Source organism: Atractosteus spatula, chromosome 9, assembly GCF_055471065.1.
Source record: "Atractosteus spatula isolate fAtrSpa1 chromosome 9, fAtrSpa1.hap1, whole genome shotgun sequence".
Taxonomy (NCBI): Eukaryota; Metazoa; Chordata; class Actinopteri; order Semionotiformes; family Lepisosteidae; genus Atractosteus; species Atractosteus spatula.
Genome location: NC_142714.1, coordinates 49,538,982 through 49,566,373, shown reverse-complemented (window position 1 = coordinate 49,566,373; position 27,392 = coordinate 49,538,982). Strand labels below are relative to the sequence as shown.

Here is a 27,392-nt window from a genome sequence, read left to right as displayed (position 1 = left end):
TTCTGCAGGCCTTTGACTCGCTCTGTCTTGGTGTGTTCAGCAGGAGGAGGAGCAGCCTGACCCTAGCGAGCCGTCCTCGGAAGAGGGAGAGGCAGAGTGGCAGACCGATAGCAGCTCCAGGTGAGTCTCTCCATCACATCTGGTGCAGCTGGACGTTGCTCAGGAAGCGAAAAGGCCTTTAGTCCCACCAGTGCTCTAATTTCTTAATTGGCTTAATTGACTTCTGCCAAAATGCTCTTCAATATGTAACTATCAGTAACCTTAAAGACCTGGAATGTAAAGCAAGGAGCTCAGATTAGCCACCTGTGTTCTATTGTGTTGAGCAGGGTGAGCGCCCCCTACTGGCCCTACTAACACCTTTTCCAGCAGCAACCTTAACATTCCCAGGAGGCCTCCCATCCAGCTACTGGCTAAGATCACACCTGCTTATTGATTAATGATCGCAGGGGACTTCAATGAATGTATCTCCTGTCATTGTTAGCAAGGGTGACTTTTTGTCGTTCTTTCCCTCTAAATAAAGATTTCTGTCCCTCCGATCTGGAACCTTGAGCAGGTTCCAGCTGGGGGAGGACTGCCTCCTCTTTCCAAGCGAGAGCCCTGGTTCAAACTGTAATGCAGTTTTGCTGGTAGTGCCTGTATGTGGGGGGCTTAATAGCATCACTGAAAGGTCAAGCATCCTTTCCCCATAGGCAGTACCTCAGAGATTTTGTAGGCCATTGTTCTCACAGATAAGCCGTCCTTCTATCAGATCTTTCCATCCTAAAGAAATCTCTATCAGTCTATAAGGGAAGGTTTTACATTAGTTACCGTTTTATGCTGTAACAGTGTTTGTATAGCTTTTATAGCTGCAGTTGCTCATCACCAGTTTTAAGGTCTTGTCTAAGTGCAGTGGTAATATGGCAGGAAGGCCTACTCTTACCTCTTAGGCTGAGGTCTCTTCATAATTGCTTGAATCCCCGACCCACAACCCCCCGCCGCCAACCTTTAATTAATTAATTAATTGCTTACACTTATATAGCGCTTTTCTGGACACTCCACTCAAAGCGCTTTACAGGTAATGGGGACTCCCCTCCACCACCACCAATGTGCAGCATCCACCTGGATGATGGGACGGCAGCCATAGTGCGCCAGAACGCTCACCACACACCAGCTATCATTGTGAGGAGAGCAGAGTAATGAAGCCAATTCATAGACGGGGATTATTAGGAGGCCATAATTGGTAAGGGCCAATGTGAAATTTGGCCAGGACGCCGGGGTTACACCCCTACTCTTTTTGAGAAATGCCCTGGGATTTTTAATGACCACAGAGAGTCAGGACCTCGGTTTTACGTCTCATCCGAAGGACGGCGCCTGTTTACAGTATAGTGTCCCCGTCACTATACTGGGACATTAGGACCCACATGGACCGCAGGGTGAGCGCCCCCTGCTGGCCCCACTAACACCTCTTCCAGCAGCAACCTTAGTTTTCCCCAGGAGGTCTCCCGTCCAGGTACTGGCCAGGCTCACACCTGCTGAGCTTCAAGTGGGGCTGCCAGTTATGAGTTGCAGGGTGATATGGCTGCTGGCCTTTGACCTTTCGTTTTAGTGAGTCCTCCAGCGAGTACTCCGATTGGACGGCGGATGCGGGGATCAACCTCCAGCCCCCGAAGCGGCTCACCCGTCGGCCCGTGAGGCACCTGGGCAGCAGCTCCTCCGAGGACGAGGAGGGCGGGGCCACCGAGGAGGGCGGGGCCACCGACGAGAGGAGGAGGAGGAGGAGGAGGAGGAGGAGGCAGGCCGAGAAACGAAAGCAGCTCAAACAGACAAAACGGAAGGTGGGCTTCTGCTGGCGGATGGGGCGGGGGGGGCTTCAAGCTTTATAATCGTTTTGAAAGAGACCTGTTGATGACAGGATAGGAGGAGGAGACTGGTGTTGGGAGTGAGAGCAATACGCAAGGTTCTACAGAACAGTACAGGGTTTTTTTTTTTCCTGCTTTATGCTCCGTGGTCTGAGAGCCCTACTTCATGTTAGCAAACCGTCTGAGAACAAGTTGTCTGAGATCAGCGTTCCCGTTATTGATCTAATAATCTCCTTTTAATTTGTGTTGGTCTATTGTAAACATTTGAAACCGTGCACAGCTGCTAATGCCGATAAATCAGTGCTTTAATTTCCACGCTGTGTTCCATTCAACACTGGAGCTGTTCCCACCGTGGTCTGAGCACGCTCCCTCCGAGCACGACATGCGTCACGCACGAGCCTTGCCCTTGTGTGCCCTGCGTGTGTAGTGTAGCACAAGGGGGTCGTCTTCCTGGATCGCAACGGCAGCAGGCGGTTTCTGCACCTGCCCTCCCGCTGGCCCCCTTGTCCTGTCCTGTTCGACCTCCAAGGCAGCGACTGCCTTGACGCTTCCTCCATTCCCAGAATCCTTAGCTGACCAGACGGGTGCTGTTGTAGTTCTGCTTACCTCCCTTTACGAAGGTAAATGTGGAACAGCACAAGGCCCTACTCAGGATGCTGGTGCGCCCGCAGGTCTAGAGCAGTGTGTGGTTGCTCATCTGCATGTATAGCAGCCTGTGGTAAGCTCGGGTTCACCTTGTACTCACTGATGCCTTGTGGAGGGCAGAGCCAGTCTCGCAGAGCACCTTCGGTCTTCTTTCTGTATTGTGCCACCAAATCCAGTAACACTTCCTAGGGGTTTCAAGCTGGGTGATAGGAAAAAGGTGTAACCTTATTCAGTTATAAAGTTTTTTCTTTATTCGGTTTACAGGTGCCTAGCTGCTCTGCACCTTATGTTTCTGTGATTGGGAGATGGGCCTTTTGTCTTGAACCACATATGGATTGTCAGTCTGTAGTTGCTGACATTTTTCTTGCCTCCAATTTCCAGCAGATCATTCCCTCTTAAGTTGGTTTGCTTAGCGTTTCGCTCGTAGAAAACTGCACACCCTGACACCAGCTCCTGCTCAGTCGGCAGCTGCGAAAGACAGAAAGAGGTGCAAGCGAATCACTAATTAGACCGCCTGGGTGTTTGAGCCGAGCCCGGGGGCCGCCGGCTTCGTCAGAGCGCTGCTTTTGTGCGACGGTGAGACCTGCAGACCCGCGGACGTGCCGAGGCAGGCTCACAGCTCGCGTGGGGGACCTGCACCCCGGTGCTGAGCGCAGGGCCCGTGTGTTGAGCGTGTGTCTCCCCCCCACAGAAGCCCCACTCGTCGCTGGCGGTGGCAGGGGAGGCCGCGGAGGAGTGGCTGCCTCCACCCTGGATCATGGACACCATCCCACGCCGCTCGCCCTTCGTGCCGCAGATGGGAGATGAGGTGAGGGTGCTGGGGGGAGGGGGGACACGTTAGCCGCCTGCGTTATATTCTTTTTCTGTCTGGTGCTCCTGTTTCTTGACTCCTCCTAAGTGTCGGGTTTAATTGTCTGTCCTTGAATATCCGTTTCTTCACGGCCCTGCAGCGAGCCTGGGATCCCAGCCCTCCTTGTCCCGACCTGTGTTCCGTGTTTCCGGGAAAGGCTCTGGGTCCCCGGGACGAGCAATTATTCAGATGATGGATAACTGACTAGACAACCTTTGGCAAAATCCTCTTATTGGGCCTGGACTACTGGGAAACACTGGTCCACTGTATTTCCTGTAAGGGCTGAAAGAAGTTCTGCTCCCTTAATAGAGCCTGATAGAACCGTTCTGAGCCGTTAATGAAATATTGTAGTTTTCCAGGGTTTTAGTTCTGCTGGCAAAGACGGACTGCATGAAGTCAGGATGCGACTGGGCAGCCTTGCCTTTTCGGTCCCCATTCCCTAGTGACCCCCTGTAATCAAGTGATCGTTACCAGCAGGGTCCACGAACCGAATCAGAACTTAACAAAAGGTTGTAAACAAGAGGAGATCATTTGGCAGTGTATTGGTTAGACCTGAAATGTCTTTCATCAGCTTCTTGAAGGAGCCAAGCTTTTGAGCCTCAGCCCGCGCTGGCTGAGAGCCCATTCTGCAGCTCATTGTGTAAAGTAGCGTTTGGCGTTCTCCATCCTAAACCAGTTTTATCTTTTAGTTTGTTTGTCCTCCTTTGCTTTGGTGTCCTGGGAAAGGGCGTTGGTTCTTACCGCTGAAAGCATGCTCTCTCTCTCTCTTTCTCTCTCCCTCCTAGCTCATATATTTTCGCCAGGGCCACGAGGCCTATGTGAGAGCTGTCCGCAAGGCCAAGTCCTACAGCATCAACCCGCAGAAACAGCCCTGGAACAAGCTGGAGCTGAGGGTGAGTGGGGGGAGGCGGTGCACGCCGGCCGGTGCGCAGCCTGCGCTTTCCCGACAGACCCCTTGCCTTGCTCACCTTCTCCTTCTCCTTCCGCTTGCTCCCAGGACCAGGAGTCCGTGAAGGTGGTGGGGATCAAGTACGAGGTTGGGCCGCCCACGCTGTGCTGCCTGAAGCTGGCCTTCCTGGACCCCATTTCTGGGAAGATGACTGGGGAGTCCTTCTCTCTGAAGTGAGCACGCTTGGGGTGCACCATCTACTGGGCTATCGGGGTGCAGAAGGAGGGCAGGAGGGGTCTGGGTGTTAGATGTGAAAATACGAGAGAGGCTGCAAAGGAGCCTTGTCGGCTTGCTGGGAGCTACAAGTAAGAGCGAGACCCTGGCTGGTATCTTAATGGCGCTGTGGAAGGTTTCCTGAAGTTTGCCTTTTAGTTAATAGCTGAGATTGTGGATTTGCGAGTGATTATTTGCTTTTCTGTTGGTGACCTTTTTTTAAAGGAACCTTTTTGAATTATGCTTCTTAGGGTGCATACTGAAAACAGAAAGGTTTAAATGCAACATTTTCCGTTTTATGTTCCATTTTATCTTGAAGGTACTTTAGAATTTTGAATTTCCGTTTAGGTTTTTCTGTGGTTTTCACAACGGTTAGTGAGCCTGGTCTTTAGAGAGTTGTTTGCATTTATCAAGAACGTGAGCCTGAGATTGTTTAAATCTCCGTGTGGAGCTGTGACTTACATGGTGCTCATAGGACCTCAAGTAAACAACAGGAGGATCATTGGTAATTTTTTTTCAAACGTGTTTGCATTTGCACAAAGGCAGCTGGCTAAAGACCCTGATGTATCAAGTCTTGATAAGTGAACCCTTTGTCCTGTGGTCTCAGGCCCACGCAGAGCTGCGGCCCTTTGCACTGAACTTTCTCTGTGTTTGGTCGTCAGGTATCACGACATGCCAGATGTCATCGACTTCCTGGTCCTGCAGCAGTTTTATAACGAGGCCAAGGACCGAAACTGGCAGCCTGGTGAGCTCCCCCCCCCTCCTCCCCACATACCGTTGGCACTGTTCGTCACACCTCACAGAGGGTGGGTTGTGCGCGAGAAACGAGTGACTGAATTATTCAGCAGGCTGACTCCCAAGTGACAAATGTTGACACACAGAGAACTCGTAAGAGCGCGCCAGAAGATCATTGGCAAGCAGTGAGGGACTATCAGACCACCAAAACACCGCTTACATCTCACAGCTCGGAGGAAAGCCAGCTGTTGTTAACAGTGTGTGTGCTGCTGTCGGCAGGCGTGGGGTTCCGCAGTATTATTGATGATGCCTGGTGGTTCGGGTCAGTGGAGAGCCAGCAGCCCTTCCAGCCGGAGTATCCCGACAGCCTGTTCCAGTGCTACGCTGTACGGTAAGAACTCCTGCAGCCGTGTCCCAGCGGGAAACGCTGCACGAGTCCTGCTACACGTTCCCCCCCCCCGCCCCCGTGCCCCGTGCAGTACCAGGGCTCAGCCCTGATACATGCCTCTGAACTGGACTGGTGAGAAATATGACCACTCCGCCTCACCTGTTATGTCCGAGCCCGCCTGGGATGCAAAGGGTTTTCTGCGTGCTCCCGAGTGAAGGCGTTATTTTTCATTTCATAAAGTGATTAGGGTCACTTGCAGAATAACGGCGTGCCTCCTGCCTTGATTCCAGGTGGGATAATGGAGAAAGGGAGAAGATGAGCCCCTGGGATATGGAACCCATTCCCGATCAAGGTCAGTCCCGATGAGTAGGGCTCTTCCAGGCCTGTTCAGTACATATCCCTTCATGATATACACTGAACACAGGCAAGGGATTAACCTCACATGCCCTGTGAGGATATGGGGTGTCTAACTCTCAGCCTGTGTCTCTCTTTTCCTGTTTCCTCACTGTCGTCATCTCTGACTGGTTTTGCTCTTCTCCTTGACTTCACTCCTTTTTCCTTCTCTTTTTCTCCCAAACCTCCCTTCATATCCATCTCTTGGAATACATGTCAAAAAACACAGTTCTGCACCTGATGAATCCAGAAAGGATTAACAGCTCATCTTGTGCCCTGTTGGTCTGCCCCATCCCAATCTCTTATTTCACAGTTGCAGCCATCAGAGCTGTGAGTGATCCCTTATTAGCCTAGTTCTGCAGCCCTCTTTCCAAGTGTCCTGTGTGCTGAGGAGCTCTGTAACCTGCAGGGTAACCATCATTAGGGCGGAGCCGTGACTCTGTGGCTAAGGATCTGCGCCTGTGGCTGGAAGGTTGCCGGTTCAAATCCTGCGGCCGGCAGAGGAATCCTACTCCATTGGGGCCCCTGAGCAAGGCCCTTAACCCCAACTGCTCCAGGCGCTCTGACCCCAGGCTTCTCTCTCCCTATATGGAGAGCAAGCTGGGGTATGCGAAAAGACAAATTCCTAATGCAAGAAATTGTATAGGGCTAATAAAGTGATCTTATCTAGACTCCACCTCGCAGTAGTGATCCCGGACGTGTAGCAAGCGATCATGCGTCTCTCTCTCTCCTGCCCCGGCAGCCTCGTTCCCAGAGGAGGTCGGCGACGGGGTGCCGGTGACGGAGGAGGAGCTGAAGTCCCTGCTCTACAAGCCCCAGGAAGGGGAGTGGGGAGCTCACACACGGGACGAGGAGTGCGAAAGGGTCATCCAGGGCATCGACGAGCTGCTCACTCTGGGTATGCCCGCGCGCCGCTCCTACCTGTCCACCCGTCCCCGTCGGGCTTGTAACCCAGGTTAGACCCAGTACTCTCCTGGTGCTGGAGTGGACGAGTTGCGTTCCCACACAGTGTTCTGGGCGTTTCTACACTGGCCTGGCGTTTCCGACGTGGCTCCTGAACTGCCCCGGGCTTGCCCCGGCGCCGGTAGTGTAGGTGAGCAGCTGATGAAGCCAGTTCAGAGATGGGGATTATTAGGAGGCCATGATTGGTAAAGGCCAGGGGGAGTTTGGCCAGGACACCGGGGTAACACCCCTGCTCTTTTCAAGAAACGCCCTGGGATGTTTAGTGACCACAGAGAGTCAGAACCTCAGTCTCATCCGAAGGACGGCGCCTTTTTACAGTATAGTGTCCCCATCACTATACTGGGGCATTAGGACCCACACAGACGGCAGGGTGAGCGCCCCCTGCTGGCCCCACTAACACCTCTTCCAGCAACAACCAAGTTTTTCCCAGGAGGTCTCCCATCCAGGTACTGACCAGGCTCACACCTGCTGAGCTTCAGTGGGCTGCTAGTTGCAGGGTGATATGGCTGCTGGTGCTGGATGGTGGGTGATGCCTAATAAGTTCTCTTCACACTCTGCTGCTCCTCTCAAGCACCACAACGTGTATCTGCTTCCCCGCTCCACCAGACTGATTCCTTGATCGATCTCTCTCTCTCTCTTCCTTCCCAGACATCGCCAAGGCCTTCTGCTCTCCTGTGGACCTGCGGGATTACCCCCTGTACTGCACTGTGGTGGCCTACCCCACGGACCTCAGCACTGTCCGCAAGAGACTGGAGAACCGCTTCTACAGGCCAGTGCTGCTGCTGCTGCCCCTTCTCTGTGAACGGGTTTTCTGTCAATGGGTATCACCTGCAGGCGGCTGGGTTCCAGTCACTTAGGCTTAACGTAGCTGCCATCCCAGTCTGAGCTGTGATGGGACAGTAGGCAGCGTCGTTGTTTGACCAGGTCCTTAATTATTTCATAATTAGCATGGCCAATGCAACAAGGTGTTGGCAGTAGTTGAGGTTGTTGTAATGGACTGGGTTGGAAAGGCCACAGTCTGAGCAGCTCTGATATTGTTGTGCGTCACTGCAGATTGAAATCAGAAATGCCCTTTTGCTCCAGTATGTCTTGTGCTTGAGCTGCAGTGCGCCAGGAGACTACTAACGTTCGAGCTGTGTGTGTGTGTGTGTGTGCCTCCCGCAGGCGGATCTCGGCCCTGATGTGGGAGGTGCGCTACATCGAGCACAACGCCCGCACCTTCAACGAGCCGGAGAGCCCCATCGTTGCCGCCGCCAAGATCGTGACCGACGTGCTGCTGCGCTTCATCGGGTACGTTTGTGATGGGGGAGCCAGCCCGAGCCGGGAGGCTGGAGAACCAGGGTGGATCCAGGCTGTTCGGCATCCGTAAGGATTGTTTCCTTGTGCGAATAATTTACAGATGAGAGGTGGCTTTTCAGCCCATCTGGCCTCTTTGGTAGTTAGATGATAACTGATACAAGGGTCTCGTACCCTAGCTTCTTTGGGGAAAAAGAAAAGCTGGATTGGCTTCAACAACATTGCTGGCAGCTTATTCCCTACACTCACAATGGTTTTAAATGTACTTCCTGTTCCTTCTTGTGCGTGTTTCACCCTTCATTCTGAAGGAGTCATCTGGGATGTGGATTTTGTCGATGTCTGAGGGCTTTGAATACTTGTGTTGGGTCACCTTGTAGACTTCTGTCTTGGGACTACACGGGTTTACTTCCTTCAGTCTCAATGCAGGACGCTCCCCGAAGCTCTGGAATGCGTGTGGCTGCTTTGCTCTGGACCGACTCCAGGGCAGCAGAATCTTTTCTGAAATTTGGTGACCACAATATGTAGGCAGATCAGCCGCTGGCTCCTTATCAGAGTGCACCAGTGGAAGTGCCAAGCGTATCTGTAATTCACAGCTCTGCACCTCAGCTCAAGCAGGCTTGCTGGGGATAACAACCGCGGTTGCCTGAACTGCAAGAGCACGAAGCTCGGGAAATCGGAGATGTTTTAGAGAATTGTTTCTGTTCCAGCGTATGCGTATACTTCTAAATCCACAAATGCTGTTGTCCAACAGATGTTTCTCCTGGACTAACCCTTCCAGGGGTGGTCTTTATCTAAACCTGCCTCAACACTTGTTTGCCACAGGGACCAGAGCTGCACCGACATCCTGGATCTCTACAACAAGGTGAAGACGGAGGAGATGAGCAGCGCGGTGGAGGAAGAGGAGGTGAGGGAGGAGGAGGAAGGATAGGACCTTAATGAGTATGTGCAGTACGGAACAGCAGGGTGCTGTGACCGAGATACAGCTCTCTTGCCGTTTCTTTTTGGGGAAAACCTCCTCTGGGTAAAATGCCTGCTGTATGGGGAGACTGGTTCGACAGAGGGGATGCAGGATGCTATTTGGGAGTGGAGGGGTGGTCCTGGAATTTGAATCCTGTTTTGTGAAAGGGGCCACGCGCCGCCGGTCCTCCCGGTCGTGTGCTGTCCCTGGCGATAGTGCTGGCCGTGGTGTGAGACTGTCTTGTCCTTGTAGGAGGCAGAGGTGGACGTGGACTCGGACACCCCTGGGACCTCCACTGGGCGCCGGGTGAGTACATCACCACTTGGCCATTAACATGCTTTTACCTATGCAGTTAGTCCATGTTTTAAATTGTACAGGCAGCTCACAAACTGAAACCCTTCTAAGTAGATTATAACCTCCCTTAAGATACTGAGAGCTTAGCCGCCGTTAAAACCAAGAACGAGGATATTGAACATCTGCTCAGTCTTCTGGTTTAATTATTTAATTAACTGCAAAATGGTGAAACTTCAGAGCTGACTTTCAGGTGTTTTAAAGGTACCTGTACTTTTTTAATCAATGTGATAATTTTGTGCAACCAGTTGCAAAATGGTTTGTATAAGAAAAATTAGGTTAACTGTTGAATTGACTGCTCATGCCAGCCCTAAAACCAGAAGACACCAATTTTTCTGAAAATCGGCGAGTCTGAGACCCCTGCTCTAGCTAATGTCCACCAGTTTCTGATGGTGCAAGGGCATCTGAAGTAAAATATTCATTTCCCCAAACAGTTTAGACTAAGGCACCTCGCAAGCTGGGCTAGCAGCACTGATTAAAGAGTTGTATGTCTCCTTTAAGCAGAGGTGCCTAAAATCCAGTCCCTCAGTGTCACAGTTTTGGTTTTGCTCTTGGTTAGTTAGATCTTTCACAGCTGCAGGAGTAGGAGTAGTAACTAGAAAAATCTGTAGCACTCGGGGACCAAGTGAAAGAAATATGTTGGTCACACATATCAGTGCTCTGAAGGATTAGAGAGCTTGTGATGAGAACAGGCACTATGTCTCTCCCTCTGTTTTGAGTAGATATGGGTGGCTAGAATTCTGAAGCATTGGAGTCCTGCCATCTTTACAGGGTACCTTTAATTCGGAACTGATCATTACCCAAATAAGTGGGTGCTTTGGCTTCTGATCTGAATAATTACTTCGGCTAAGCAAGCAGCTTAGCAGTGAAACGAACACCAGCGGGCCCTGCAGGTCTCCAGGAGGGGAATTACGCGTCCTACGTCTCTGGAGCCGTCAGTCCCACCCTCTCATCTTTGGAGCTCCTGACCAAGTGTCCCACCCTCGTGTCTCAAGAGCCTCCCTAGTCTTGGGAGCCGCCGACCTGGCGTCCCAAGAGCTGCCGAACGGGCGTCCCACCCCCCTGTCCCAAGAGCTGCCGAACGGGCGTCCCACCCCCTGTCCCAAGAGCTGCTGTCGTGCCCAGTACCAGAGTGCTGATCCCGTCTTCCTGTCTTCCTCCTGCCTCAGCGGGCACAGCCCCCTCCAAAGCGTCGCGGCGTGCCCCTGGACGTGGGGGCGTGGCGCCAGCAGTGCCGGGATCTATTGACCCGCATGCTGGAGTGCGAGGACTCCGAGCCGTTCCGCCAGCCCGTCGACCTCTTCGCTTATCCGGTAAATAACCGCCTCTTGCCAGTCTGTCCCTGCCGAGCCTAGAATGCAACACGTAGATTACAACAAACTTGCAAATGGATTTTTTGATCTTAAAATAGGGATTACTTCTTCAAATATGAACAGTTACTATCCTAATCTGTATTTCATAGTACCTCCTGCTAACCAGGAGTGATATTGTGGGAGCAGCATACTGTTAGTATACCTTCTTTCAGTGTCTCTCTCAGTGGGGAAAGACTTGTGTTGTAACATTTAGTCATCAGAAGAAGAAAAATACAAAGTGTGTACTCAGCTTGTGTGGCATGTGTCTAGTTGTTCCTCCTTTTCCGGTAGGACTACCGGGATATCATCGATACGCCGATGGATCTGGGAACGGTTTCCGAGACCCTGCATGCTGGAAATTACGAGAACCCCATGGAGTTTTCCAAGGATGTCCGACTGATCTTCAGCAACTCCAAGGCTTACACCCCCAACAAGAAATCCCGGGTGAGCATCCCACTGCACTGGATAGGTTGGAAGGAGACGCTGGGCTGGGAGTTTATATTAGGAACAATACTGTCACATTTCTGGGGATAAGTAATGGAGAGGGCGACATGTGAATCCTCACTCATTTTCTTTGAGCAGTGTAAAACGCTAATTTTGTGCGGTTTTGTTGCCCTGTTGGCTGGCCGCCTGGATGTGAAAGCTGAGTCATGCCAACTACAGACCGCCCTTTGGTTTAAGTTTATTTTGATGTTTTCTATATACTTTGGGATCATTTTTTCCCCAAACGAATTACAGTGCAGTTTGTTTGCAGTGCACTTCCATTATCTTAATCAGCCTCGCTGATAGCTGCTGTCATTAGGATCTGAAGACTGGGACTGTGACTTACTACAGTAGCCAAATAGCCCTCATTTTTGGTGGAAAAGGATGACCAGGGCGGACACCTGCTTTACAGTAATGGTTCAGACTCCATTGTATGCTGACTCTTAAGAAGTTCAATCTTTTTGCAAACTTTTCATTTAAAATGCACTCGAGCCTGGGACCGTGCTTTTCATTTTTTTTTTCCCTCTCCGCTGCGGCCTGTCATGGGCGCTTGGTTTTTACATCTGAAAATCGGCCTGCGCGTGGATCAAAGGCCCGTGAAGATGTGTTTCAGTTTCTTCTCAGCTCTGAAGGGCTGATGATGGATACTGCTCTAGCCACTGCCTTCTCTGTGGAATCAAAGCTAAAAGCTCTTGCCTCTCTTGTTTAAAGTACCTTTTGGAGGGCTAAGAGAGTGAGAAGGAGGCAGAAAATTACCAGCGGTCACCCTTCACACGCCAGGAGTGTACTCATGCAGGCCCCTGCGGAGGTTCAGAGCTCTCCCGCTCTGGTCATTAAAGCCTTGTTTGTTTGTTTGTTTGTTTGTTTGTTTGTTTGTTTGTTTGTTTGTTTGTTTTCATTCTCCCTTCAATCTGCCTCAGATCTACAGCATGACGCTCAGCCTGTCGGCCTTCTTTGAAGCTCAGATCCTGTCCATCATCTCGGACTACAAGTCCGCGGTGCAGAACCAGCGGCGCAGTCGGCAGCGGCTGAGCTACCGCAAGCGCCTGCGCAGCACCAGCAGCTCCCCCTCCACCAGCCGCCCCTCCAGGTAATCAACCGCTGTGATCGATCGGCCGGGGGAGATGGGTGACCTTCCCCAGTGTCCCAGCAGTCCTGCTTGTTTAAGGGAAGCTGGGCAGTGTCGTGTGTCAGGCTCTGGACTCGTAAGCACATTGGGAGGTCAAGCGGGCAAAAAGGACAAGGCCATGTGGCATGGCTGGGCGGGGGGGGGTCCTAGTTCCACACCCCTACCACCCTTTGTGTAAAGATGGGCTTCTCTGGGTTGGTTTTGCATGCACTTCCCCGTTTCCATTTGTGTCTTCTGGTTCGTGTTTCTCTGAAGAAATCCACAGGGCCAGTGCCTTTGAGGATTTTGAAGAAATTGCTTACAGCGTCGCAAGTTCAGATCCCAGGGAGAACGCTGCTGCTTTTCCCCTTGAACGATGGGTTTCATTCCGCTTGCTCCGGAAGCTCTCCTGCTGTATAAATGGGTCTTCCCGGTTGTTGTTGTGCATGAGAATTTGTTCTTGATTTTACCAGCTAAAAGGATTCACTTGTAAATTAAACTTCAGGTTGTCATCCTGGAGATCTGTTAATACATTGGTGGTTTTTATTATGTTGGCTAAAGGTTTAGTCGTGTGAGGCAGTGCAGCTGTCAAAAGACAGCAGTAAAATTATTGTGATGTCATGGAGCACTGATGTACCCATTCATGGGGCAGGATCGCAAGGCAGTGGGAATTCAGCAGTTGCAGTGTGCGGTGGGGTCTAGGGAAAAGCACCACAGTGGAGTTGCCTCTTGTCTTTATTTGGAAGAGTGCCGTTGACTATACTGCCACATTTTAAAAGCCGCATTCCTGTGTCTCCTCCGTGTGGAGCGCAGCAGAGGTAGCGGCTGGCACTCCCGTGCAGATGACAGGAGGGGCAACAGTGGATCATTCTTTCCCAGAATTCACCGTTCTCTGTTCTCTCTCCCCTTCTCTCTCCTCTGCGTTCAGCCCGAAAGGGAAGCACAAGCAAGGAAAGTCTCAGCTTAAATCAACCCAGAATACCTCATTGTGTCTGACCAGGGTCAGCTCTCGAAGGTCGTCTCAAGGTGAGATTTGAAACCGCTGTATATCCGTAAGTTACCGGGCGACGTCTAGCAGGGTAACGCGTGTGCTGACCACAATTTTTCCAGGTGGTTTTTAACCTGTCCAGCGAATGCGGGACACTTCCTCCTTATTTGTTCTCTTTGTGTTGTCTGTATGCTGGAGAGCACATACACACGGATAAGCTCGAAAGGTCACTCAAATTAAGTGCTGAGCTCAGGTCCCTGATCAGAAGCGGTAGAAGAAAGGCTGTCTTGCCTTCCCTATGAGCTGTGCTGTTGCATTTAGTGCCTCTTCACGAAGTACAAAGGTGCTCTCCCATCAGATCAAGGGGCCCTGCTGAAGTGCGTCAATACGGGAGCCCTGTCTGGGATGAAAGGAAGAGCCGTGTGTGCTCATTCTGGGCAATTTGCAAGCAATTCCTTGGACTTCCGAGCCCCCCTGAGGGAGCCGAGCCTCATGGAAATTCGCTGTAGATCTAAAAAGACGAAGGGGCTCCCGGCCCAGAACTGGGGAGCCCGTGGGCGAGCAGGTGCAGGTGTGCTCTGGAGCCTGGCAGACAGCTGGGAGAATTGGCTTGCGGTTTTTGTTTCTGACAGGCGAGTGTTTGCCCAGTCAGCAGCCTCCCAGGAACTAGAGCTGGGGGGGAATAAACATACGTACTTCTCCCGGATTCTGCCCGTGTCGGGGCCGCCCGTGTCGTAGGCAGGGTCGCAGGACGCGGGGGCTGGCTCACGGGGCTGTGACCCGTCTCTCCGCAGCCTCGGAGCTGACGGAAGGCACCGCGTCCGTGATGGAGGAGGACGAGGGAGACAGCCAGCCTTCCTCCTCGGGCTCCGTGGCGGGGGGCCGGCGGACAGCCCCCGGGGCCGACCGGGTGACCCGGAGCCGAGTCACGCCAGCCAAGACAGGTATCTCTCTCCGGGACGCCTGCTGCTGCAAAGACATCAGGGTCAGGGGTAAGAGGAGGGGTCAGGGGTGACGGGGCTGGGGTAAGAGGAGGGATTATAAACTCATCCTATTGAACAAGAACCTTGAAGTTGGGAATCTTAACATAGCAAGCTGAGCTCAGGCTAGGGATAATTTAAAACCCATGTATTATGATATTAGAGCAAGAAATCAGAAAATTGCGGAAGGCGTTTCCTCAGCTCGGAGTCGAGGATCGGGGCCCCGAGAGAGATGTCTCAGCTGGTTTCCGTTGTGCCCTCTGTTCCAGACGCCTTGGCCAACGGGCCGCTCACCAACGGCGGGGGGCGCTCTCTGAGCGCGGCGGCCAGGAGGAGGCTGGGGCTGGGGCCAGAGGAGGGCGAGGCGTCGGATAGCGAGAGACGGGGCTCCAGCTCCTCCTCTTCCTCTTCGTCCTCTTCCTCCTCGCCGTCTTCCTCTTCCTCGGACAGCGAGGGCCCCCGGAACAGCAGCAGCAACAACAACAACAAAAACAATAACAGCAGTAGCAGTAGCAGTAGCAGCAGCAGCAGCAGCAGCAGCTCGGGCTCCGGCTCCGGGTCGGAGTCGGAGCGGGATTTCGTGGACGGGGGGGATCACGACTACAGCAAGGCGGCGCGCTTGTGCCCCCCCCGCAAGGGCAAAGGCAAGGGCAAGGCCAGGACCGCCGTCGGCCCCAGGAAGCGCCGGCGCCGGAAGGTCGGGCGCCCAGCAAGGAGGGGGCGGCCGAAGCGTGCCAGGCTCGAGGAGGAGGAGGAGGAGGAGGAGGAAGAGGGGGCGCAGGTGCAGCGGCCGCAGCAGCCGGAGGGGCCGGGCAGGACGCAGGGCCAGGGGGCCAGGCGCCCCGCGCCCGGCAAGGCGTCCCGCATCAACACCCGGAACCAGGGCCGCAGGACGGTGCTGTACAACGACGACTCGGAGGACGACGCCCTGGCGCCCCCCGAGGACCCCCTCAACCTGGGCATGTCGCGCTCGGGCCGGGTGCGGCGGATGACGGAGAAGGCCCGCGTCAGCCACCTGATGGGGTGGAACCACTGACCGGCGCCGGGCCTCTCCTCCACCACTGGCAGACCGGACGTTTTTATACCTGAAACCAGTACAAAACGACACTTTATTTAAAGGAAAGGAAAGGATTTACTACATTTTATACTGCAGGGATTTTTTTTTCCTAGTTTCGGTTCTGTGGGTCTCCGATGCATGCTTGCGTGAGAGACTGTTCCTGCTCTGCCCGCTGGCGCCCTCATGTTCTTTGCCAGTGATTCTCCTCCTCTTCTCCGCACTGCCCAGCGACAGCAGCTGCCAGCCTTATCCCTCCCCTCGGCCTTACAGCACGCCGGACCTCCCGTCCCTCCAGGCTCTGCATCCCGGCTCCGGAACTCGAACCGAGGATCGGGGGAAATCGCAGGACTTCCTCTCCCAGGCAGGCAGGGCCGTGCCGGTCATCCACGGAGCAGTGCGTTGTGGGTCACGGAGCATCCTTCCCACGGCGCTCCGTGCTCTCTGCCGTCGGGCCGGAGTCAGTGCAGTCTCGGGGGAGCCCCCTGTGTCTGGGGTCACCGTGGTGGTGTTGGGGACTGTCCTGTGGGTTTCAGTCTTGAGCTTTTAAGGTCGAACCCTGGTGCTGGAGAGCCCCAATCCAGTTATTCTCACAGGTCACACGAAATCGCCTGCTGTTTAAAAAGGAGCAACGCTTGTTTAAGCAATAGATCAATTAAGAAGTAATATCTTGATGAAGTTGAACACTTGTCCTTGAGGGCTGATGGACATTCTGAATTTTGTTCCAGAGGGCTTGAATTACTTAATTGAGCAACACCTGTTTAATCATAGTGAGATTGTTCCAGGCCTTTTGACATTGTTGATTTAAAGACTTATTAAACCTTCTGGACTGGGGCTCCCTGAGGCCAGATCTGAACACCAATGGTCCAGATCCTTGCAAAGTTTTCAACGGAGGCATCAAAATATCCATTGCTCATAGAGGTTCGGCTTATTGTTTTATTCTGGGCTATGCATGCATTTTCCCTTCCTAGTTAAGCTTTGCGGAACATTAATTTTCGAGCACAGTTCAGTTAAGGAGAGACCCCGACCAAGTTCACTTTCAAGCCTTGCAGCTGGGCTGTCATTAGTGGAGTTCTGGATCCACTTGAAAATGAGATGAGAAATTAGTTACCTCAGCTGTTGCAACGGGGTGCATCGTGGGTGATTCAGGCAGCTGCACAAGCTTTGCTTCTGCTGCTTGTTAGAATGAACCAACACTTCGGACTAGGAATAAGTTTTTTACACTATTGTATTGTAGACATTGCCATTGTTTTTCTACAGTCATAATGACGTTTACACAGCATTATGAATTGTACAAGGCAGCTGTAAAGCATAGCGAGACCTAGCTCTTGGGTGAGAGGTGAAAGGGCATGGCAGTAACGGGGAGACCTGCTCAGCGCGGGGGCGCAGCTGTGCGGCAGGTGGGGTTAGCTTCTGGGGGCAGTTCCTCAGTAGGGAGAAAGAGCAGCTCGTTCTGGCAGGTGCCTTTGTGACAAATATCTGCACAGTTTGTCTCGATGAGTAAATGGATTTTTTTTGGTAGCATTTTTTTTTTCAAATTGTCTCATTTCCATAACTATGAACTAAAAAAAAAACCAAAACAACAAAACTATGGTGCCAACCTACAGAGCTTACATGTGTGGTCAGGGCTTTTTTATAGACAGTAGTTTACGTTTTTTTACAAGCATTAAATGACCAATTACTGATCAAACTTCAGCCGTGTCGTATGGCAGTTACTTGGGTCTGAGCGGTGCGTTTCTCCAGACATCTGCAGCAGGGGTGGGGAGGGCAGCCCAGCTGGTGCTCTCGCAAGCTGGGAGGAGGACTCTTGAGACCAGCCCAGCTCACGCAGGAGTCTCTCTCAAGCGCACGCGGCTCGAGACGCCAAGGACCTTTCGTCTCGCGGTCGCAGGCAAGGTGCTTTCGTGACCCGCCTCCGTCCCTCTGTCCCGCAGAAACACCTCTTGCATCCCTGTGGATCACGAGCCGAGCACGTCTGTTGGCCCTGCCGAGACCTCCTTCCCAGAGCAGCCCCTGCACGCCGGCTCGCCGTTTTCACCTGCCAGAGCTGCGTGTCTGGAGCACCCCTCTGCCCACGCACACGCCCCAGCCTGCTCCTGCAGACAGGTGGCAGGCAGGGTTCCTTCAGGCATCGGCCTCTGCAGCGCCATGCGGTGGGACCGCTGTTAGACCCCGGCACAAAACCAAAGCAGGATTTCTTTTTCATCATCTTCCGTCTCACAGCAGAGAAGACCTCCAGACTTGCGTTTCCCGGCGATTCCAGCTCCTGGGGTTGGAATCGGTATTCCAGTACTGATTGTACTGCAATGTCTCCATGTGTGGAAGGGGGGCAGTGAGAAATGACCGGAGGCTCGCAGCTCCGCAGGTGCTGAACGGATCCCACCCGCAGCTCTGCGCGTCCCTGGTGTCGGCCCAGGTCCTGTCTCGGGTCCTGGAGATCCGTCGCCATGCGGCCAGCTGGAAGCAGGGCGTTCCTCTCTCGGTCCCGAAGGTAGTTGCGTTGTCCCAGTGGAAGAGTCTTTTTCCTAGCCGAATAAGTGGCACTGCACTTTGTCGTTGAGAGATCTTTAGGAATACCACGTCTGGCCAACTGAGAAAGCTGAAGGACGCACCGGATTGAAATCCTGGAGATCCTCCAGCCCCCCGGGCGAAGTCTGGCGTTTCTGCTGCGGGAGTGGTGTTCTCGGGGCTGATGGCTTTATTAGCAGCGGATACACATGGGAGGTTTTATTGCAGACAGCCAGCATGTGTTCATGCTTGGTTGAATTTTATAATGTTGCAAACATTTTTCTCAAGAGTAAGCTGCTTTTTTTTTTTTACATACTGGTAGTACATCATGTATCTTTCCCCTCAGTGCTGCTGGTTTCGAGGGGGGTGAACGAAAACCTTTGAATTTGTCTTTTGGTGCTGTTTTTTACTTTAAGTCAAAAACCCTGTACATTTTTGTATTTTTAAAAAAAAACTTTTGTTCTTGCATCACAACTTTTGGGCTGGGCCTTGTAAAATACATTGTAAAATACAGAGGTTTGCAGAGGTGTTCTTGAACTGGCATCACGTGTAGCCCTTTGCCTTCAGTGATTTGCTTTTGACTGGAGTTTGTGCTCGGAGTGGATTTATGTTCTCTAGTATCTAGCATAATAAGATCTAGTTTAATAGGGGGGGTATTAGGCTGGCCAGGCCAAAATTAAAGCAAATTAGAGTAGTGCTCTGTGCTTTTTTCATCTGGTTAGAGGGTGACAGTTTTACAAAAAGTGTATGACATAACTGAGTGAGTTTGTCTGTTGTCCCCTCAGACTGCTGCTGGCAATAGATTTATCAAAGGATTTGCAGTTATTTATGAATCAGCGTTTTAATGGGGAGATGATGGCTAATATCTTGCTATGATTCAGCAGAAGTCCAGATGATGCAGCTGGTAGGAGGAGGCGCGTCTCTGCAGAGCAGGGTGTGCTTGAACAATCTCGGTGTTTTTGTATTAACATTTTAGCAGTCACATTGTTTACATTACTTTTTGTCTGATTGCATTAGTTTGTATGCATTTCTTCTAAGAAGACCTTAGAAGACCTGTGTGCTCGTAATTATATATATATACTCCATACTGTTATGTTGGCTAATGTGATTGTTTTTTAAATGTATAGCAACTCTATTATTCAGTATGCTGTGAATCAGGGAAGATGTTGAGGTAGGAGACCTTGATGATTTTTGCAGGGGTTTTGGCTGTCAGAGTAGCTGTAGCAGCGATTCAATTTCGCCTTCAACTTTTTTGTTATTGTCCATCAATGTTTAAACCTCTCCCCATGTCAACAGTCCACGTTGCACGGTGTGGGCTGTGATTGGTGGTTTTGTGTCGAGGATCTCTGGTCTTCTTTGGTAAAAATAAAATCTTAAAAGGACCAGAAAAGTCAAGATCTCCTGGCTGATCAGAGGCTGGTTGTTGCAGGAGTTGTGAATTAGCAGGTCACCCTGACCCTTCATGTGAAGTTGAAATATAGTGGAGCTTTGCTGGGTGTAAGTGGTCTTAATAATGCTGGCATGTAGCAGAGAGGAGCAGTAGCTCCTTTAGAGAAGCCCGGCTGTGGCCTCACAGTTGTTTCTTGTAATGCCTTAATCTGCAGAGGTAAGCCAGGAGAACAGTATTGATGCTGGTTATATCAGCCTTACTTCCTGCAGGGTTCCCTTGTGCATTACCAAAAACATGACAGATCTTTGGTTATGAAAACCGTGCAAAAAAAAACCTGGTTTATAATTCGGTTGTTGTTTGGAAAGCAGAAAAAAATGATTTTTTACATCGGAATTACAGCGTTGCTTGATTCTCAAGTCCTTCTTGAACTTTTTTTAGCTTGTCTCCGGGGACGTCTCTCCCTGATTTGTTCTTGAGAAAAAGCTCAGCTCACACCACCAGTGTGTTGAACTAATCAGCCGGGAGACCGCTCGGAGGAACAGTGTTGCGTGCCTCTGCGTTCCAAGTCGGGCGTGGTCGCTTTTAAATGAACCTTTTGATCATGTTGTGTCAGTGGTGGCTTAGGTGGAGGGCCTCAGACGTGTCTGAAACTGAAAACATTTTCAGGCAGCTTTGACATCAAATCACAGTTCAGGCCTGCAAGGTTTTTGTTACTGAAATGTCATGTGGTGCGTTGAGTCTTGCCTTCACGCGAAGCGCGGCAAGAGCCTGGAACAAGCTACTGGCTTATCACAAGAGGGGATGATTTGGGGTTAGATAGCTTCTATTTTGGCAACTCAACGTGCTGGAAGAACGAATGAAGGGTCTCCTCTCGTTTACAGCCTGTCTTATGTTCTTCAGTTGTGCCCCGAGTTTCCTGTGCTTGTTGTAGTTTGCTATGAAGTGAATCTGCTGTTGCACTAAGACGAGAAGCTGATTCTGAACTCGAGATGAAGCTCCTGGATCGTGCTGAAGGTGTGTTAGCGAGGACAGGGTAACCCACACAGCCTCTTTCTCCCCCACTTGTAGCAGTCGGGACAAAGGTAGCGATTACACTTGCGTGCGGGAGTTGTGCTAATTAAAAGGAGACTGTGAAGGGGGAGTCCTTTTCAGTCTCCGCACAGGTGCTATTTTTACGGAGGAAGGGTGATTTACCTTCAGCCCCTGCTAATATGCCATGCAGAGTTCCTCCAAATGTTCCCTGAGCTCCGGCTCTGGCTCCAGCCGAGCATCCCAGAAGACTTATTTTTGTTCTCCTTTTCGTGCGGAATACCACTTTTCCAACGTCAAGGAAAAGGGCCGCAAATCCGTTTTGCGGATCGTGGGAGGGATTTTACACGTCTTAATTCGCAGTCCTGGCTAAAACGGAGAAGCTCAGAGCCCCCATTTCTTCTGAAGAGCTGACCAGCATTCGTTCCTCCTCTCTGTCTGGTTGGAGGAAACTGAGGAGTTTCAGAGGAGCCCAGTGTTGCAATGTGACCTGCAGCAACAGAAATGCAGGTCAGAGTCAGTCCAGAAGGGGGAGCCAGTGAGCTTTCATTGTTGCCACCACACTTCTGTGCAACTCAGAGAGGTTCTGATTTAGTGAGTGCAAATGTTTTTTTTTTAAGAATGCCTCCATATTACCGGCAAACCCAGCAGTATACTCTGAATCTAGTTTGCAAATATCCTGCTGACATGCATGAAAATGCTGTTTGTTCTGAAGCTCATTTGTTCAGAACTTGTTTCAATCTATAATGGTGCCAGGGTGCTGTTGCTTGTGTTACAGATGAACAGGAGGGAGCAATAGTGCTTCTGACCAGGGATGTCTTTGATTCCACACCATACGTAGGAGAGCAATAAACTGCCCATTTCTAAAGAGTGGGCCCCTCCTGCTGGTTCTGCTGGTGTTCTTCTCCACGTGGGCTCCTTTTCTCGCTGTTGGCAGCGTTCAGCCCGCTAGGCAGCTGTGTTGGGGGGGGGGGGGGGGGCGGTTTTGTTGCAGTCCTTCCGCAACTTTGTGTGTTTCTGGCTAACAGAAGTCTTAATTGCGAGCTTTGTTCTAAAACGAGTCTCTTTGCGGGTGGAATGGTGTGCGTTTGAGAGCCGGGGAGATGGGGGCAAAATAGCTCAGCAGCTGAACAGCCTGAAACGATGAAATTCTTGTTTTGGCATTGAGATTCAACACTGTTGCCTGGAAGGGCTTCACAAAACTGCCCCCCTACCCCCTCCCAACCCCCCCCCCCCCCCCCCCATCCCTCCCCACGATCGCCAAATCCATCTTCCCAGCCCACCGCTCAGGACCCTCTCTAGAAACGTTCAGGGAATCTTCTACATTGCCAACAAGGCAGACCAAATGTAATAATTTATATGCAATGAGATAGCTGTGGCTTTTAGTTTTTGATTTTTTTTTATTGTAAAAAAAAAAACAAACCTGTACATTTTTGTAAAGTTTTCATTTTTTTGATAGAGATTCTGATTCTAATTGAGTGTATTATGTGCTTTGTAGCTGGTTTCCATTTTCACTGGTAGGCGAATAAAAAGTTTTAATCTGTTTTACACCGCTGCGCAGCTCTGTCTTCCTTGCCTGACCCCCCGTATTAACACCCGGCGCCAGCGTTCTCACCCACTCGCACATCAAGGAGCCAGTTTCTCCATCAGCCCCGGACTAAAGTCTTAACTACCTGTCACTGAGCTGTGCTGGGGGAGACCCCTGTGCAGCTCCAGTGGGTTTCGCTGCGAGGTGTGGAGGAATGTTAATTATAGAGTGTTTCCGGGCATAAGCACACACAGGAAGGCTTTTCAGTCCTACGTCAGCTTCCTTGTCGTTTCCACTTTACCGCTTCTTTTGGCGAAGTGGAAGAGACGAGGAAGTTCTTCCGGGAATAAAAAAAAAAAAAGAATAAACACTTCATCACACGAAGAATCCTAGATTTAAGGGAAAAGCCTCCCAGCCGCTTGCTGAGGCAGATTTCCCGGGACCCTTCATGAATTGTCTGAATGAGACCCAGACCTCCTCTCCTCTGAGAAGAACAGTCTGTTACAGTGCAGTTTAAACTCCTCTTGTGCTGCTAATACAGTGAAAGCTACACTGCTGGGTGTGAAAACCGGACCCCTAAAAACAGCCTCCTGACTTTGCTCACTTTGTAACGGTCTTGGCCCCTTTTTCCTGGTAACGCCTGTGCTGCTCTCCCTAATTTTGTCTTTCTGTGCCATTCCTAAGGTGTCATGTACTGTAAGTGGGTCGTCCGTTTCTCTAACACTAATAAGCTGCCACAGAAGGTCTGGGAGTTCCTGAGCAAGCTGGTGAAACTCCAGCCTGATGAAGACTGGTGCTGGAAAACACGGCACACTGACCAGACCCTGACCGGGGCACCACGACGACAGAGCCGCGTCCCAAGATTCCACAGAGGCTGTGGAATAAACTGGCTGGCAGGAGGTTTTAGCTCTGCGTAATAATAAACTTCATCTTGCATTTACTAGCAATCAGCTCGGAGTACTTTAAATACTGCTGGACAGAAAAATGAATTCCTTCAGACACAATTTGAGTGTGGTCTGCCCTAGCTATCATAACTTTTCAGGGAAATAGGACTCAGTTCTTTGTAACTTTTGTTCCAGAAGACCTCACGTCTGCTTAACTATACACATTAAGTTGCGTTTGTCAGCTGAGGTAAAGGCCTGCAGTGAGATGAAATGTTTAAGGCTTATGTGTTTTGGCGTATAATGGTTTTGAATGTTTTTCCTAGTGTGGTTATGTTGCAGCTTAAATTAGTGATGGCTACGCAAGACCGCGCTCTTAAAAAAAATCTTTGCCTTTTCAAAATATTTAGGATGGATTTTCTCCCAGATGTCAAACTGGCACACACAGCAACAACAGCACTTGGATCTTTCAGAGAATCGGTCGCGATTTCAAAGGCAGCCCTGCTGGAGATCGACATCTTGTAGAGGATTGAAGTAGATGGAGGTTAATGAAACAAACTGGCTGCTTTTCCTCTTGGCGTTATTCTTTCTTCTCCAGTAGTGAGTGCCATTGCATGCGTTTTTCAAAACTGTGACAGAACCCCGGCTTCTGGTCCTCAATCAAAGAAGAGAGGGGTAGATTCCCAATACAAGAAAATTGGTGAAGTTTTGAATGGGCTGCAGTGTGCTTGCAAACGGCATTGTGCAGCAACTGGTGGGGTGTAAAAATTCTGCCAAACGTTGGAGCTAATTAAATTCCGCTTCCAAAACTGAATTCCCTTTCTGTGGGCCGGGGGTTTGACAAGCTCGCCTCCCTGCAGGGCTGTGCGGGCGGCCGTGCCCTCGTCTCGTCGGTTTCTGTCAGTTATGTGACGGGGGGAGGCCTCAGGCGGTCCTGCTTTGCAAACAAACAGGCGATGTCATCGAGGGCTGTCCCCCCGCCCCCACCCCCCACATGCAGAAGTCAGTCCCGGCACTCTTTAAGAGTGACTGACCTGTGCGGCGCCGTTTTGCCCGTCAAATGTTTTTTTTTTTTTCCGTTAATCTCAGTCCACTGCGGGTTAAGATCGTTCCCATGTGACGGGCTCTCGTGTTAAGAAAAGGAAGCTTCTCTGCCCGCTCTGTGGGAATCCTGGGCCGTTCCAGCTGCCCTCTATCTGGTGAGAAATATTTGCCTTGCCCTTACATTTGGTTTCAATCCTACCCCGTGCACTGAAGGCAGTGTTAGCCTTTCTCTGCAAGAAGAGCTTGTCAAGTGCAGGCTATTAATTGAGGGCACTGTGGTTAGAGTAAGGCAAACATTGCCCTTTTATTATGGGGAAAAAATACACTAAGAACACATTCCATCTTGCTCCTTTTAAGAGCAACAGCACGGCCACTTCTCTTGTTGATAACCTCGCAGTATTAGCTGTGGCCGAGAATTGAAAAGGCTGCTCTTTGGGGAAGCTGATAAGTGTTCTTTTAAAGCAGATAAATCTGTTTATCGTCTTAAGCTGTAATAATTTTAAAGGCCTTTGTTATGGGTGCACTGGTGATTTGAATGGGAATTGTTTGTCCACAAGGGATGCAGTGCAGTGCATACTCTGTCTCAACCACGCTGGGTGTCAGAAGCTAGCTGATACCTCAGAGAGCTAGATGTGATGAGGCTGTTCAGCCTGCTTGCGCCTACCTGTTCAAACAGCTGTGTTGTTAAATCCCTGCACTGTGAAGCAACAAAAATTGGTGCCCAGACAGATGTGAACAGCAGGGCTATTTTGTTTTCTAGTGTTGCTGTGTGTGATGGATTGCAAATATTTGTCTTTGGACACCTGTGACCACAGTCCCCTTTTTACTGCCCTTGTCCATGAAAAAGTGTTTACATAATTCCATCTGTAAGTTTGTTAAGGTGTTGCTCCATGGTGCACCTTGGTGTTACTGACGCTGTCGGTTGAACAGGTCAGTATTGGAAACGCACTGGGTTTGGTCCCAGCCCTAACGAGATTGTTTGTACTGCTGGTAAAACATGAAGTGATTGCGATATTTACACTGACTTTGCAAGAGGAGAGATCTACCTGAGAAGGCAGAGGGAAGCATTCAACCTGCAGTGGGCCTGTGCTTGGACGAGTGATTCTCGTGCTTCCGTGCTAGAGTCAACTTCCCTCTCCTGGCTTATAGCCTGTTCCCAGCCCTCGTGTGGAAAAAAAAGGGCTTTATCATATGACGCATGAAGCAGGCTGCCTATGTGTTTGTGGCCTCTGTCAATATTTGCCAGGGCCTTGGACAGGGAGGGGAGGAGCCGAGAAACGCACGCACTCACATCCTGATCGCCAGGAATCTGGGCCAGTGATCCGGAATTTCCTTGGTGAGTCTCGGGGAATGCTGGCCACCGCTGGTGTGCCGAGGGGCTGGAGATGAAGGACAGGCTGGAGGAGCTGAGGGGTTACAGGGAGGAGGAGGAAGAGGACGACGAGGGGGGCTGCGAATCCCCTGGGTACAACAATCCGGTTTTCGAGGAGGAGCCGTCCACAGGGATCGCGGAGTTCTTTAGGGTCGTCACCGGGATTTGCAGAGAGCTGGACAGGCTGCAGGAGCTGTCGGACGACATTGCCGTCAAGCAGGCCCAGGTGCTGTGCAGCACGACGAAGGAGCAGCTGTGCGCGGAGAAGCAGCTCCTGGCGGAGCTGAAGGGCCAGTTCGCCGCGCAGGCCAGGGGCATCCAGGCCCAGCTGTCCAGGATGAAGGAGGAGGAGGCGGGCTGGCAGGGCTTGAGCGCGGAGCGCCGCATCCACCAGTGCCACTGCCACACGCTGGCCCGGCGGCACAGGGAGGTGGTGGCGCAGCACTACGCCCGCGAGACGGAGTACGTGGGGCGGCTGAAGGAGCAGATCGTGCGGCAGACCCAGCTGGCGGGGCTGCAGCTGCCGGAGCAGGAGGTGCAGCGGTTGGTGGAGAGCCCCCAGGCCCCGCAGCTCGTGGGCTCCGACATCCAGGTGCTGCAGGCCCGCCAGCACCTGGCCCTGGCTCAGGAGCGGCGCCAGCAGCTGCTGGCGCTGGAGCAGCAGATCGCCGAGCTGCACGGCCTCTTCCTCAGCCTGGAGGCGGCCGTGTCGGAGCAGCAGGCGCAGCTGGACTGCATCGAGTACAACGTCCTGCGTGCGATGGACTACGTCTGCGAGTCCGGCCAGGAGGTCAAGAAGGCCCTGCAGTACAAGAGGCAGTCCCGCCTGGCTGCCCTGGTGTCCGCTGTGCTGGGGCTGTGCGCCTGCTGCGCCTGCCTGTCCTGCGCTGCCCGGCACGCGCCCTGACCCCCCCTCTGCAGGGGGACCCTGCAGGACCAGCCGAGGAGCAGAGCTCAGACCTGCCTTTTACTGCACTTTCAGCGTCTGTGTGTGTGTGGTTGCGAGTGTGTGTGTGTGTGTGTGTGTGCACGACTTGTCTGTGATTGCAAAATGACTGTGTATACGTGGCGTAAGTCTTGCAGTGTTGCCCCTCTTCACAGCGCATGTACCCAACCGGACTTGAGTTTCATTGTAAAAATCAAGAACTTATTTATTATAAAATCTTGTATGCACTTCTTGTCTGGGTTGTTTTCCTCTGCGGATGAGATATCTTTCACCACAGCCTGCTTGTTTTGGAGGCCTTGTCGGGGTTTTTTCGGGCGGTTGTTTCCATCTCATCCCAGGAAACTTCAAGCAGTTGGCAAATCTGACCGGACAGGTTTATGCGGAGCTCCCTCTTCCTGGGAGTAGGCAGGGAGTAAGCAGGGAGCTGCTGTCTCTGTCAGGGTCTTCCTCTTCACTGTAAAGCAGTCCCGCTGTAGGTAAAAGGAGATTCAAATCCCCGGTTCTATAGACCTGCTAAAAAGAATGGCTGCAGCACAATGAATGCATAGAGGAGGAAACATGGGTCTCTCAGATGTTCCATGCTGTGTGTCCACATTGGGGTGACTAGAGCCCCCATTTCGGGACAGAGCTCCTTAAAGCAGTAAAGCAAGGGGATCTGTGCACATCTGCCAGAACTGGAGCTACGCAATTTCTTCTAGCCCAGAAAAGGAGCTGGGGGAGCTCACCCTGAGCAGCAGAGGGCTAACCAAGGTCAGGGAGCGTCCGGAGAGGGGCTGGCAGCAGGGTGAGTGTGATGCGTGTTGCACTGTGCAGCCGCTTCGAAAGGTCACCAGCTGAGTGTGCCGAGGAGCGCTGTGCCTCGTGTTTACAAGCCTGGACCGGGGAAAAAGATCCACCTTCAGCGGTACGGTCCCTTACCAAAACAGGAAGCAGATTTCCTCCAGGTCTGCTCAATCATGTATTGATCCTCTTTCTATATTTCCGTTTTGATTCTCTGTGATGTTCTGAATTCAGGCTGACCTGGAGATGTTTTGCATTTTTTGTTTTTTGCACTCCTGTTTGTCCTCCTGGTTAGTAACGATAAAGCTTTTTTTTTTCTCCCTCTGTGATGATGAGTCACCAGTCCCTCCTGGTTTCTGCGTGAATAAAT

At 51.6% G+C, this 27,392-nt stretch overlaps 2 protein-coding genes across 7 annotated transcripts in view; both read left to right on the top strand.

Moving 5' to 3' along the window:
* The window catches only part of brwd3 (bromodomain and WD repeat domain containing 3), a 36,143-nt gene extending 14,126 nt beyond the window's left edge, over positions 1-22,017 (top strand). For 4 of the 6 annotated variants that reach the window (XM_088925489.1, XM_088925488.1, XM_088925486.1 and 1 more), the window contains 19 exons: positions 41-120; positions 1,586-1,814; positions 3,175-3,291; positions 4,119-4,226; positions 4,331-4,455; positions 5,158-5,240; positions 5,510-5,621; positions 5,909-5,970; positions 6,754-6,909; positions 7,623-7,743; positions 8,139-8,339; positions 9,093-9,174; positions 9,481-9,534; positions 10,749-10,892; positions 11,223-11,375; positions 12,335-12,504; positions 13,451-13,548; positions 14,305-14,454; positions 14,760-22,017. In XM_088925489.1, the coding sequence (XP_088781615.1) occupies positions 41-120; positions 1,586-1,814; positions 3,175-3,291; positions 4,119-4,226; positions 4,331-4,455; positions 5,158-5,240; positions 5,510-5,621; positions 5,909-5,970; positions 6,754-6,909; positions 7,623-7,743; positions 8,139-8,339; positions 9,093-9,174; positions 9,481-9,534; positions 10,749-10,892; positions 11,223-11,375; positions 12,335-12,504; positions 13,451-13,548; positions 14,305-14,454; positions 14,760-15,526 (3,012 nt within the window). In that variant the 3' untranslated portion in view covers positions 15,527-22,017. The remainder of the gene's footprint in view (positions 1-40; positions 121-1,585; positions 1,815-3,174; positions 3,292-4,118; positions 4,227-4,330; positions 4,456-5,157; positions 5,241-5,509; positions 5,622-5,908; positions 5,971-6,753; positions 6,910-7,622; positions 7,744-8,138; positions 8,340-9,092; positions 9,175-9,480; positions 9,535-10,748; positions 10,893-11,222; positions 11,376-12,334; positions 12,505-13,450; positions 13,549-14,304; positions 14,455-14,759) is intronic. The other 2 variants (XM_088925487.1, XM_088925490.1) reach the window with 2 other exon arrangements.
* Positions 22,018-25,309: 3,292 nt separating this feature from the next.
* On the top strand, positions 25,310-26,203 carry LOC148828758 (syntaxin-1A-like). Its single transcript, XM_088926054.1, has one exon. The coding sequence runs from the start codon at positions 25,310-25,312 to the stop codon at positions 26,201-26,203; it is 894 nt and encodes a 297-aa protein (XP_088782180.1).
* Positions 26,204-27,392: the final 1,189 nt, after the last annotated feature.

Bases quoted from the DNA above. Each gene is read 5' to 3' on its own strand.
- LOC148828758 (XM_088926054.1), top strand. From the start codon at position 25,310: ATGAAGGACAGGCTGGAGGAGCTGAGGGGTTACAGGGAGGAGGAGGAA.